Raw genomic sequence first — 14,106 nt, 5'->3', positions numbered from 1 at the left:
ATCTCAGGGCAGAGATAGAACCAGAAACTTGAACCAGCGGCTGGCTGAAACCACCCCTCCCTCTCTTGTCCCCGCGCCTCTCTGCAGACCAGTTTCCGTGCCCAGCTCAGCTGGCAGAATGTGCCTCAGCATCTCATTAGTCCCTGCTCCAAAGCTGAAATGGCATCTCTAGTCCGATTTTAAAATGCCAAAAGAGAAGTATTTTTGGCCTCACTTGAGTCTGGGGCTCGTCTCTAGCCATACCCGGGCAGATGGGTCACAGGACGTGATCCTGGTTGCTGGGGTTCATCCCTGGGGTGAAGGCGGTCATTGTGAGCAGGGCAGACACTCCCAAAGATGTCTCTCTGAGGGAACTGTCACTCATGGAGCACGGGGGTCGGGCCAGGTGACGGGCGGTGGCTAGAGCTGCAAACCGCTTTATGCCTCTTGCCCTCCACGCTGCCCTTCAGGAGGGCGGGGACAGCACCTCTTCTGCTCATCACCGTGTCTGCAGCACCTGACACAGCAGCTGGTGGGAACACAGAGAAAGGAAACGGTAAATGTTTGCTGGAATTCATCAAGAATATAATTATAGTATTTAATCACACACACACAAAACTATTTAGACTAAGTACTGTTGTCCCCATTTTACAAATGGAGGGCCTAAAACACATAGAGTTTAAGCAGTTTTTCTCTGGTTACACAGCTGGAGCTGGGGGTTGACACTTCAAGGTCAATCTAGCTCCCAAACCAGCGGGCTTTCCACCATTCATTCAACATGCGTTCACCCCGCACCTATTTTACACCAAGCCGATTTTAGGAGCTGGGGAGACACCATGAATCAGGCTCAAATCCTGTCCGTCATGAAGCTTACATTTTAGGAGAGTAGGGAGACAATATTCCAGACAGATAAGAAAAATATATAGCATGCTGAGCCGTGATAATTGCTACAGAGAAGCATAAGAGCATAAGGGAATAAAATAGGGCAGGGGACAGGAAGTATGGGGAAGGTTGTGATTTCAGGGTGGCCGGGAAGGCCTTCTTGCTGAGAAGGTGATGTTTGAGCACACACCTGACAGAGGTGCAAGAGGGAGTCATGTGGGAGAAAAGCATTCCAGGCAGAGGGAACGGCCCATGCAAAGGCTCTGAGCAAGAGCAAGCCAGGGAGGGTAACTGTGATGAAATCAGAGAGGGCCTTAGAGATCCAGGAGGACTTCGGCTGTTTGCAGAAGGTAGGCCAGTGGAGACACGTAGCACGGCTCTGCCTTAGGACAGGGTCATCCCAGCTACCAGGGTGACAGTAGGCTGCGGGCTGGTGGGAATGCGGCAGAAGCCAGGAGACTGGGCCACAGGGCCTCTCTTTTGAGAGGTGGACCTCTCAGAACTCCCACTAATGGACCAGTTAGAATCCACACTTTGCACTCTGTGCCCACTGCCACCTCCTACTCCTAGCTTTCCCGGCTGCCCACCTGAGCTGCCCCCACAGCTTCTGCTTTGGGGACAGAGTTCAAAAAGCCCTGCAAGGAGCCTGCCTGTCCACTTGGACTCCAAAGTTATTTGATAAGACCCAGACCGAGACCAAGGACTCATGCAATCAATGTGTGAGCTGAGGAACCTTTTAGGCTGTGTTACCATCACCCAAAAAGGTCTTTTCAAAACTGCTCAGGGGAAAGGGAGAGAAAAATCTCATGAGTTCCGCTGCCCCAGCTCCATCCAGGACAGCTGGACCATGGGTCTGGCTGCGCTGACTTCTTGGGACCAGGAAGATAAATACTTGCTAGAAATCAGCACATCAACCTGAGGAGAACACAGCCTGGAGCCCTGACCCTCCCTGCCCCCTCACCCTGCCCGCCCCAGGGCAGGGGGTACCTTTATAAAGTTTTGCAAAGTGGCACACCCACGTGGTCCTCCCTGAGATCCAGCCTGCCCCACAGCAGTCAGCTTGCCATCACTTTTCCTTGAGGGGAAGAATCATCTAGATCTGCACTGATCAATCAGGGAGCTGAGGGCCACATGTAGCAATTGAACATTTGCAACAAAGCTAGTCTGAACTGAGATGCACAGAATAAAAGACTGAAGTAGCTTATTACTCATTTGTAATCATTCACTACCTGGAAATCATAATCATAAATCATAATCATTCACTAACATGAAAATATTTGGGGGTTAAATAAAAATTATCGTTTATTATTTTCACCTTTTTTTAACCTTTTTAACGTGGCTACTAGAAGATTTTATTATTTGTTTAAAGATTTTATTTATTCATTTGCCAGAGAGAGAGCACAAGCAGGGGCAGCGGCAGAGGGAGAGGGAGAAGCAGGCTCCCCGCTGAGCAGGGAGCCCAAAGCGGGGCTCGATCCCAGGACCCTGAGATCATGGCCTGAGCCGAACAGGCAGACGCTTAACCGACTGAGCCACCCAGGCGCCCCTACTAGAAGATTTTAAATTACATCTGTGGCTCACATTATAATGCTATTTGACAACACTGCTCTCAAGTTATGACTGGCTCCCCCATCCTCTCCACAGAACAAAGCTAAGAGAGGTCAAGCATGATTATTTTGTGAGCCGATAATGGGAAGAAAACTCCGACTTTTTCTTATCTATTTCACACATACCAGAAGGAGAGAGAGGAAGAGGCATTGCAAGGGGCCCAATCCAGGAGATGGGTGACAGCCTGCAACCACCTCCAAGCGGGCCCCGTTCACCCACCCGAAGTGCGTGCGGTGTTAGAAGCAGAGCGCTGGCCACGTCCCTGGTGCACTTCAGAATCCTCCAAGGGCACCTCAGAGGAGTCCAGACGCCTTGCCATGGCAGGCGAGTCCCTGTGCAACCTGCCAAACTTGTCCTTCCAGCCTTAGCTCACATGCTGCCTGCCCCTGTCTCTTCACACATTCATTCATTCAACAAATATTTACTGTTACTTCCCACGTGCCAGGCAAAGTGCTGGCTACTAAGGTCAGGTGGTTAGCAAAACAGACACTAAGACCCCCCTGTCGTGGGGGATGACAAGTAAGTAAATAGAGGCAATTACAGCACATGCTTAAGTAAGAGCAGCTGTGGGGCAAAGCACTAGGGGCTGTGGGTGCACCAGAGGCACCTAAACCAACCTGGAAGTCCGAGAGGGCTTCCTGGAGGAGGTGACATCCCAGTTGAAGAATTTGAGTTGGCCAGACTGAGGCTGGATGGTGGTAAATACCCCGTGCAGGGGAACTCTGAGTTCAAAAACCAACCGGAAGGGCAAAGCAGTGGACAGAGCATGCAGAACTGAACGACATGCCATCTGGCTGGAGGGCAGGGGCCAGGGGCAAATGACTGGCCTGGGGGAGATGGCAGGGGCTGTGTGAGCCCTGCAAAAGAGTGTGGCATATACCCTAAAGGGTTTATTCTGCAAGAGTTTTAAGCAAAGGAGCTCCCGTTTCACACCTGAAAAGCCTTTCCCCTCCTCTGGGTGAGCTCAAGTCCCACCTCCCCCAGCAGGAGCCACATCCAGGGGGCCAACCTCCTGCGTCAGGCCCTTGGGGCTTTAAAGGAGACGGAGCAAGGGGCTTGTAAGGGCTCCAATCCAGGGATGAGGGTACTGGGCCTGGGTTTGGGGATCAGCTGGTGTTGGGATTTGGGGCTGAGGCCGGATTTGAGTTTGGGGCTGGATTTGGGGGCTGAATTCAGGAACAAGAGTCAAAGTCGTGGTCTAGGGTCTAATTCCAGAATTTGGAGCCTGGGGTTGGGGTGAGGAGTTGGAGCTGAGGTTTCAAGCCAGATTTGGGGTTGGGATTTGAAGCTGGGGCTGGAATTGGATTTGGAAATGGGGCTGGGGGTTGGGGCTAAGATGTGGGGTAGGGGTTGCAGTCGGAGCTAGGAAATCTAGTTAGGGTTTGAAAGTGCAGCTGGGGTTGGGGTTAGGCTTAGGCTGGCACTAAAACTAAGCTGGGCTTGGAGCGGGGGGGGGGGGGGGGGGGATGGGTTAGGGTCCAGGCTCTGGGGCAGATAGACAACATTCCTCCTGCTGCGCAGATCTGAGAATTGTGTTCGAGCCCTAACAGCAGCAGACAGAAGCCCCTCCCTTCCTAGGAATGCCTCAGCCCGGCAGAAGGAGCTGTGCCACGTCAGCCAATCGACTCAAGCCCTGCCTAGGAAACACCTGCTGATCCTCCTCCCTCCCCACGCACACCCCCAGGGCTTACCTGGACGCAGGTTAGGCAGGTGAAGCACCTCCCCGGAAATGGAGCTGGAGTGCCGCATCTGCTTGGCCCTGCCTGCTCTGATCGGATCCAGCACTTCCAGGCTTCTTGTGAGTGCCCCATGGTCCCCTGACCCCCAACGCCCCCACTTTCTCCTACTGGCTCGGCCTGAGAACCTCCACCCACCCCCAGCCTGGCCCCACTGTCCCAGCACACCTGTGCAAGCGCTTTCAGACCAGTGAAGGCACAGTCCTGAGGAATGCTGGGATTGACTCCAGGTCCCCTCCTAAGGCCCCTCCCCCACCTCCCTTGGGGGCATCTGCACCTGCTCCTCCCACCCTGTGTGCTAGGCTGCCCCTTCAGAGGGGTTGTGAAGGACAGACTCATCGGGGGTGTATACCGTGGAGGGCCATGTTCATCATATTCCTGGAACGACCCAGGACCTGCATCCTATGTGTAAAGCAGGGGTCCTATCCTGAATTGGAGGGGAGAACATTACATTCTTTTATTTAAAAAAGCGTTCTTTAGGCATCTCTGCAGGGCCTGGAATTCCCATTGGAATTTTGAAGTGGAGATGTCAAATGACTCGCCCCCATCCTTCAAGATAAATGTTATTTTCCTCACTTTTCCAATAGGGAGACTGAGGCTCTAAGAGGAGAACTCATCTGGGGCTTCTCTGACCCTCCCCTAAGCCCCTCTTCTGACTCACCCACACACCGGGCATTTATCACATATATGCACCTGCTGTAAGCTGGGTTTCCTTGAGGGCAGGGACCACCCTGCTTTATTTTGCCCAGTTTGAGTCATGTTGGCTGGCTGTTAAACGAGTAACCACTGTCAGGTCCCTCGCCCAAGTCCCATGGCTGGTAAGGACAGCAGCTGGGGTTCAAGGACAGAGCCCTCCTCCCTTGCTCCACTTTAGAGAAATCCTAGAGGAGGAGAATGGCATGAGGGGGTTGGTGAGAGGGAGAATGGAGAAAGGAGGCAGGAAGAGGGTCGTGGGTGGGGGTGATGAGGCAGGAGGCGTGGGGATGGAAGCAGGGACTATGTGGAGAGAGTTTTACAGGTAGCCTCCCTGGGACGTGCACTTCACAAGGAAGTAGGAAACATGAGAGGAGGAGGAGGTCTAGGCTAAGATGACGAGCTTGGGTCGGGACGTGTTGCATCAGAGATGACTAGGGAACATCAAGGTAACAATTGGCTTTGGGTCTGGAGCTTAGGAGGGAGATCCAGGTTTGGGGGAGAGAGGGATTGGGGCACCAGCAGCTGTGGATAGGAAATCAGATGAGATGTTGGGGAAGGAGAGAGTTAGGGATTAGATCCTGACCCACAGAGAAGTAGCTGCAGTCCCAAGAGAGAAGGTTCAGGGTCAGGCTGCTGGTTCCAGAAGGGTTAAGTCATAAGCCCCCTCCCTCCCCGCAACCCTCCCCCCAGGAGCCAGCGGTGACAGCTGAGGCCATGTGAGTCTGATCCTGAATGAGGCTTTATCTCTGCTCTCGGTCCCACCATCCACTGTGGCACCAGCTCCTTCGGCCAGCCGGGATGGGACAGGCAACTGAGAGAGCCAGAGAGGTCAGGGGCTGGGCCAGGGGCTTCCCTGGAGGGGTGGGGGAATGTGTTCTGTGGGGGAACTCTCCTGGGGCCATTGGAGAGGCATTCCCAAGTGGCAGTGCTGGGGAGGGGTCTGTCGGGGGACACTGGGGCGGATTCCCAGGGATCATCCCCCAGGCTCCCGGGAGAGACCATAAAGGGCGAGTGGGCTGGGGAGGTAACAAGTGTGATCCCCCCTGCAGGTGATGGTGACCATACCCTGGACTGGGAGAGGAACGGGACTCTGGGCCTCTAGCTGCCAAGCAGGCGGTGGGGGGCTCTAGGCCATGACCCACACCTTGTAGCCCCGACGCTGCGCTCTGCCCTCTACCCCGCCCGCCGCCATGTCTGAAGGAGAGGCTCCGGCCCCGCCGGCGGGGGGGCTGCCCCCAGACATGCTGGCAGAGCAGGTAGAGCTGTGGTGGTCCCAGCAGCCGCGGCGCTCCGCGCTCTGCTTCGCTGTGGCCGTGGTCCTGGTGGCGGGCTGTGGGGCGGGGGGCGTGGCACTGCTGTCCTCCACCAGCAGCCGCTCGGGCGAGTGGCGGCTGGCGACGGGCACTGTGCTCTGCCTGCTGGCCCTGCTGGTTCTGGTCAAGCAGCTGATGAGCTCGGCCGTGCAGGACATGAACTGCATCCGCCAGCCCCAGCACGTGGCCCTGCTGCGGAGCGGGGGAGGGGCCGATGCCCTCGTGGTGCTGCTCAGCGGCCTGGTGGTGCTGGTCACCGGCCTGACCCTGGCCGGGCTGGCCGCTGCCCCTGCCCCGGCCCGGCCACTGGCCGCTATGCTGTCGGTGGGCATCGGCCTGGCTGCCTCGGGCTCGCTTTTGCTGCTGGGCTTGCTGCTCTATCAGGTGGGCGTGCATGGACACTGTCCCCGTCGCCATGCGGCCGCCCCCTCCACCCACGGTGACCACAGGGGCAACGGCGGCGTCTTCAGCATCTCAGGCCAGCTGTCTGCCGGCCAGCGTCACGAGACTACATCCAGCATCGCCAGCCTCATCTGACCCAATTCCCCTTTTCGGCCACCTGCCTCAGCGGCCACAGAGCTGCGCCGGGCTGTGAGCGGGCGTGAGTGGGTGTGTGCTTGCACGTCCATGTGCAGAAGAGTGTGTGTGAGTATGTACGTCTCCCCAGGACTGTCCAACCCTCTGTAGGGTTGTGTGACTTGTGCTGTGTGACCACGTGTCCCCATGCCACAGGAAGGCGTGGGGGTGTCTCCTCAGAACTGGGGGTCTGTGACCATGGAATGGTCAGTCTGCCTGTCCCTCTCGAGTCCCTGAAGATTCTTGGCCCCTATTCCCAACACCCCTCAAAGGCCACCCTGCCTTGTGACACCTATCAGGGACTTCCCAGGAGTGACTGTTACCTGCCTAGCCCGGAGACCATCCCGGTGGCTCTTCACTGAGGAGAGTAACTGGTGACAAAGTGGAAAGAACACGGGCTCCACGATGTGCCAGGACTGGACTGGAACCCCCTCCACCCATCTACCACTCACCAGCTGGGGGCCTGGGGCAAGTGACTTAACTTCTCTGAGCTTCAGTTTCTGGAGAGTCACAGTCGTGGTCGTGGAAATCGGTCGTAAGGGCCACATGCCATCGTGTATGGAAGGACCAGGCACATGGCAGGTGTGCAATAAAAGTGGTGGCCGCTGTCATTGTGATTGTCCCTCGCCATCTCACCTAGAGACCTTCCCTCCCCCTCCCCTTGCCCACCCCCAACAACTACCCTTCTCCAGGGAACACTGTGCCTCTCTCAAGCTGACAAAAGGTGCTGTGTCCCCAGTCAGGCCTGTGGTTTCTCCCCATAGGTACTGCGGAGGCGAGCTGGGGTGACTGGATGCTTCCCTTCAGGAAGGTGGTGGGTTTCTGGTCCCGGGGAGTGGGGTGTAGAGAGGAGTGTGGCCCGAGTACTTCACATTGGCTCCTGCACTGGTTCAAGATAAAGCCTGAAGCACTGGGGTTTTATCAGCTGGTTTCTCTGGAGGCTGCAGCTCCCTACCCCACCTCTAGGACCAGAACATCTTGACCCCTGTAGTTGCTGCACCAGCCGGCCTTCCTCTGCACCCCACCCCCGCCCGCCCCCCAGGCAAGGGAGGGTTGTGTGAAACCCCCCTGGGCTGTAAGAGTCACTTCCTGCTTGGGGTCAGCCCTGGAAGGGATCGCCCTCCTGGGTGGCAAAGATCACCTCCCAAAGTTAGTTTCATCACTCCTGCTTCTCAAGGTCAGATGCCGCGCAGCCTGGCCTGGGCCCCAAGAGAGGCAGGGACACCAGACGGGCCTCCAGGGGGCGCTAAGCATAGAGCTACATGTGCTCTGATGGGAGAAAATTGCTTTCAGGGGCCAAGATCTAGGGGCCCTCCTGGAGAAAATGCTGAGCTGATGGATGAGGGAAGGGCGTTGCCAGCCGAGGAGGAAGCCAGGTGAGCGGAAACAAGAGGCCATGTCCGGGAGCACGGGGACAGCAGAACCTTTCCCCGGGAACTATGGCATCTCAGACCCCACATATTCAACATCCCATCCCCCTCATCCTCATCCTGAACCATCTCCTCGTCTCACCTGGGGACTGTGGCCTTCACCCAGCACCCAGGTTAGAAAGCTCGGCGTGGTCCCAGACAGCACTCTCGCTCCCTCCTTATCCGGTGTCCAGTGACCACATCACCATCTGTGGACTCCCCCACACATGTGCATGGGGTGCTCAGCTCTCCAGGCTCACTCCCAGTGCCCTCCCCATCTCTGCCTGATTCTTGGCCCCTCGGCCTCCCTGCTTTTGCTCTTTTCTTCTTCAGTTTACCTCCTTCCCAACCCCAACACACACACTTGAGCCACAGTGACTATTAGGGGAGGTGATGGGGTTGGGGGAATGTAACTGCCAGTTGACCCATGAGCTGGACCCAGGCGATGGGAGGCTCCTCACCCCTTCTCCTGTCCTTGAAATGTGTGTCCCGCTTGCCTTTCCGGCTCCTAGAAGCTGCCCCAAGGATACAGCCTTGAGACAGTGGTGTCATGGTGAGACTATCTGGATGGTACGAGAGACTGAACCCAGTGAAGGCCTCTGTATAAACTCTTACGGTCTGACAGGCAGGTGCAGAGATCTTGTCTTGTAGCCACCCAGGAAAAGCCTCATAAGTAAGTTCCCTTGCCCATTACGCCTGCCAGCCACCGATCTGGAGTGGCCTGTCTCCGTCCCTGGTCTCTTCCTGCCCTCCACGTATGAGGTCCAGTTTCAGACTATACCTGGGAAGCTCCAGGTGGCAACCCAGTGCTGTCCTAAAACAGACTTACGTTCAGGTCCTTCCCTGATCCCCCACGGCATGCAGACTAATGTGCAGCCTCCCTGACATGATTTGGCCTCCCTCGCACCTCAAAGCAGCCCATGAGCCAGCCCCACGGAACTACTGTGACCTCCCCATGTTCTCTCACTTCTCCCAGCATTTGTTTCTCCTCCTTGCCTTCATACCCTTCAAGACCCAATTCTCTAGGCATCTTCCCCAACCCTGTCCCCCCAAACTAACGAGTTGCCCATTTTCTATGCCGGGCCCCACAACTGTAGACACCAGTCTGCAGTTCTTTCCCTGTGTGCCTGTCTCCTGAATCAGGATTGGGGTGTTGCTCATCTGCATATCCTTTGTTCCCAAGGTGGGCCTGACACATAGTAGGAGCTTTACTGGATGAATGAATTACTCAGCTTGGTCGCATGGCAATAGGTATGCGAGGATCAGGGAGAGACCTACCCAGAACGGGATGGGTCGGGAACTTGGGCCACTGTCCACTGTTGGCCCAGAATCTTTCTGCCCCCAAATTCTCACTCTTCCAGGGCTCCCATTCTCAACAACTCCAGGGCCATCAGAGGACCATAGACTGCCTCTCCATCCTGTAATATGGGGAGAAATCCTGTTTCTTTTCATCTGAGACAGGGTTAGACTCTTTCACGATATTTCTTTTAAAAAACTAAAGGAAGGGTGCCTGGCTGGCTCAGTTGGTGGACCCCGCAACTCTTGATCTTGGGGTCATGAGTTTGAGCCCCACGTTGAGCCTAGAGATTACTTTTAAAAACCCAAACAAGGGGCAGAAGGTTTGTTTGAGAAAAACAAACAAATAAAATGCTACAACAAAAACAAAAAAACTAAAGGAAAATAGAAACAGAGGCCTAGAGAAAGGGGAGGGGATGAGTCCTATCGCACAAATGTCCGAATAAGCAGCCGTTGCCGACAAGGCCCGTGTTGGGCTCTCCTGGGGAGGATGCCAGATGAAGAATATGGCCCTTGCCCCCGAGGGCCGTTCCAAAGGGCAGTGGAAACCTCCACACCCAGCTATCATGTGGGTCTGGGCAGGAGCTGGGTCAAGGCACAGGCAGGGCAGAAATGCTTCTGCAATCACTAAAGCTGACTTCCCACAACCTCCCACCTCCAGCTTGTTTGCTCAGAGCATCTCTCTAAATCCCATCTCGGTCCACGCTGCAACCGGACATCCACTGGCCCCTCCTGTCTTCCCTCCCCCTCCTGTCTTCGCCTCCCTTCTGGTTAAGATCCCATGGCCCATCATTTCACCCACTCCTTGACAGAGTCCTCAACTCCTCAGCACCCCTCTCCCCGTCCTTTGGTCCCACTGCCCCAGCAAATCCCCCTCCTTGGATGAATCCACCCACGGTGGATTATTATGCCTCACGGTGAGCGGTTATTAGAGAAATCCGCACGGCCAGGCCGCCTGGTGTCACCATGAATTCCTCGTCACCCATCTCAGCTGGGCTGCCATTCTACTCATCAGTTCCACTGTGCTTCCCTGGTCAGCTCCTGCTTCCACAGCGGCGGCCCCTAAGTTCTCTCCATGGCCTTCAACCCCAGCAACACCCCCGCAGGCTTGGCCTCCCTGTCCCGAGAAAAGGAGTCATGTAGCGGGAAGCCTTCACCTTGCTCCTACCAAATAGCTCCACCTTTACTCCCATCTGTGGAACGGCCTTGTCGGCCCAGCTGAGGAATTTGGACTTTGTCCTCAGGACAATGAGAAGCACAGAAAGCTTTTAATGAGGAAAGTACTCTGGCCAGAACAGGATTTGGGACCAGCTGGCTGCAGAGCCAGGAATTGGCTTTAGGAGTAAACGAATCCGAAGAAACGTCCAATCAGTCCCAGAAGGGCCATTTCCGCTGGCCCCTGAGGGATGAGAAGCAGATGGCCAAGCTAGAGAGATGGAGAAGAAAGACTATCCCAGAAAGAAGGAAGAGCAGACGGAGGGTCCAGAGAGGCTTTTCGCAGAGAGAACTTGGCTCCTTCAAGGAAACGGGGTTTGTGTGGCCGGAACTGGAGCATTCACCGGCAAGAGGCAAGGGGTGCAGCCAGGGAGGAGCCCTGGGCCAGTCCCAGGCTTCAGAGGCTCCAGAGTAGGTGGCACCATTTCTTAAGGTGAAGAGGAAGCCGGTGAAGGATTCTCAGCAGGGGAATGGCCTGGTCCGAATTGTGTTTTAGGACAATCATTCTGCCTGCAGCATAGAGAATTAACTGCGAGGGGCAAAAATAGGGAGAGAGGAATCCTTTGGTTGATGAAAGCATCTCCAGATGCGAAATGATGGCCGCCCAGACAAAGGGGTGGCTGTCAGGACAGAGCCAAACACAACAGAGCTGATGGACGTTCGGAGGGTGGGACCAACCTGTCTTGGTGACTGAGGAGCTTTTTAAGCTGGGAGAGATGTGATGGGTTGATAGAATGTTGATAGAACAAGAGGGTTAAGACAGAAGGCAGAGAAGAGGCTGTTCTTAAAAGTCCCCAAGTGGAGAGGCAGGGAGGGCAGCTCCAGGGCACGCACCGGAGGCCTTGGGCTTAGGATGCCACTGTGATAGGAGAAAAGAAAGAATGCAGACCAGGGAAGTTTGGAGCAGGAAGTGGAGGGAGGCCCTGGCCAACAGCTATTCTCCCTGTGACGCAGAGGCCGTTTTAAAGAGCTGCTACGGAGGAGAGGTGAATCTAGCCAAGGAAACAGCAAGGTTGCCAGAAGCCTGGAGAGCCCCTGGGAGGCTGGACACCAGGCATTAACAGAGGCTTTTCGCAACAGCGTACAGAGGCCAAGATGCAGGCCTGGGGGACAATGGGGCAGGTAAGGGGAGGATGTTAGCGAAACGTTGACCTAACAGACCCTGAAATCTAAGCTGGTATTGGGTAAAAAGCAGCGCTAAGCAAGGGCTGATGGAGAGACCATGGAGGTCCCCATTGGGCAGCGGGGCAGGTAGAGAGAGGCACTTGTCACAGGTTCCTCCTGGGCTCAATAGTCACATTCCAGGTTCTCAGCCGTGTCACCTGGACAGATACTGGAAGAACATGTTCCAGAAACTTATGATCTGTTCCAATCTGGGTGGTTCTTACATTATATCCAGTTACATCCCACGTGAGACCTCAGGCCTTCTGGGGACACTCAGTTGTCTAGAGGAGCTTCCTCCTGGCCTCAGGGGACCAACACACGCCCCCTCACGCTCAGCTGTCTGCACGCCGATGGGGGCTGCCTTCTCGACTGTTGCCCAGGACCTGTGAGGCTCCTCTGGGCATAGCCATGGAAGTCAGCCCCAGGGACTGGCTTGGAGCATACCACTTCTACCCTCACAGCCTGCCCTTCCAAACCTGGAGCTTGCGCCCTGAGACTTCTCAGCTCCCATTCACTCGGGGGAGGGGGGTGCCAATCCCGGGCAGGATGGGAGCAAGTCCAAGTACCAAGAGGTTCCTTCTCTAGATCTGTTTTATCGGTACTCTGGGGTGAGATCACGGCATTGTTGCTGAGTGAAGCAGGCAAGTTGCAGTTAACTTGTTTGTGCCTCAACTTCTCAGTCTATAAAATGGGGGTGCCTGCCCAGCAGGGCAGTTGATCTTACTGTTATTATATTCTACACTATCAGAGATTCTAATCCAAGTCCTTTGCTGTCCTCACCGGATTTTCTTTTCTTTCTTTCTTTTTTTCCCTTAAGATTTTATTTATGGGGCGCCTGGGTGGCTCACTCGGTTAAGCATCTACCTTCGGCTCAGGTCATGATCCCAGGGTCCTGGGATCAAGCCCCGCTTCGGGGTCCCTGCTCAGCAGTGAGTCTGTTTCTCTCTCTCCCTCTGCTGCTCCTCCTGCTTATGCGCACTCTCTCTCTCTCAAATAAATAAAATATTTTTTAAAAAAAAGATTTTATTTATTTATTTATTTGAGAGAGTATGTATGTGTGTGCACGACGGGGGGGTAGGGGGAGGGGGAGGAGCAGAGGGGGAGAGAGGGTGGGAGGGGAAAGAATGTTAAGGAAACTCCGCACTGAGCACAGAGCCTGAGGTGGGGCTCAATTTCACAACCCTGAGAGCATGACCTGAGCCAAAATCAAGAGTCGGAGGCCCAACCAACTGAGCCACCCAGGTGCCCCAGATCTTCTGACCTGAGTCCTGGGAAACAGACACAGTCAAATCTCCAGCCCAGAGTGAATGAGGAGGAAGGAAGCTTGGCAAGCTTCCGCCGCCGTCAGGATGAAGACTGCCCCCCTGCTGTAGGGAGCAAGCCCTGAGGGTACCCAGAGGGGTTTGGCTGACATTTGCTGTATTCTACAGGCTAGGGTACAGAGGGCTGGGGGCAGAGGCAGGCTGGGGCCAGGGCCTGATGCCAGGGGAGGGAGGACAGAGAGAGGTCTGGCTGAGTCCCAGGCCTCCCACGATTCTAGCATCACTGGGCCTTTGAACCTGTGGACCCAAATCACACTCCCTCTTTGTGCATGGGGCCAAGCGTGCAGAGCACAGTGGAAACCCCTCCTCAGAGGAATCCAGGAAAGCCTCTCAGGACAGGGTCCAAGGTTCCTACAACCTTAGGGGCCTGCTCAGCCAGGCATAACACCCACAGCAGGTTCTGGGAGGAAGCTCTCCCTGCTGCCCCTTGCTGGGTGCTGGGCTCAGGAAAAACAAGCCCTTACCTTCCCTGGATCCTTCAGAGGTTCTGACTCAGGTCCCGAAGAATATGTGACCATGGGGACAGCTGAGCTGCTCTCTGGCCCAGAACTCAGGCAGGACAGCCCCTCTAGGTAGGCATTGAGGGGACATGAGGGCAGGGAACAGGCCCTGCTGCGTTCCCAGCGGCTCTTCCCTTGCTCAGGACGTGCCCTCAGCCCCTTAGTTCTGCTACTCAAGGTCCTTCTCAAGGTCTTGGGCTGGGGCAGCCTATGCTGCTGTCCCAGACACAGGGACTTTCCAGGCCTGCAAGGGTCAGACTGTCTCTGGACTCGGGAACAACGGCCGGGGTTGGGGACATGTGCACTGGGCTCCCCTGTCACGTCCTCCTCTGCTGACAAGCCTTTAGATGTCAGTGTTCCCCTAGTTAGTGCTCTGTACCTCCTCCACTCCACCCAGGCCCCCTGATCTT

General features: G+C 55.5%; 1 protein-coding gene across 1 annotated transcript; it reads left to right on the top strand.

Annotated features, from left to right (window-relative positions):
* The first annotated feature begins 4,116 nt into the window (after nucleotides 1–4,116).
* On the top strand, nucleotides 4,117–7,401 carry TMEM125 (transmembrane protein 125). The gene is made up of 3 exons (XM_036073446.2): nucleotides 4,117–4,267; nucleotides 5,592–5,729; nucleotides 5,951–7,401. Exon 3 carries the CDS (start codon nucleotides 6,092–6,094, stop codon nucleotides 6,749–6,751), a length of 660 nt encoding a protein of 219 aa, XP_035929339.1. The 5' UTR covers nucleotides 4,117–4,267; nucleotides 5,592–5,729; nucleotides 5,951–6,091; the 3' UTR covers nucleotides 6,752–7,401.
* The last annotated feature ends 6,705 nt before the right edge of the window (nucleotides 7,402–14,106 follow it).

The sequence above is a fragment of the Halichoerus grypus genome, chromosome 5 (genome assembly GCF_964656455.1).
Source record: "Halichoerus grypus chromosome 5, mHalGry1.hap1.1, whole genome shotgun sequence".
Classification (NCBI taxonomy): Eukaryota; Metazoa; Chordata; class Mammalia; order Carnivora; family Phocidae; genus Halichoerus; species Halichoerus grypus.
The sequence above is the reverse complement of the archived record's forward strand: the minus strand, read 5'-3'. Positions and strand labels throughout refer to the sequence as shown.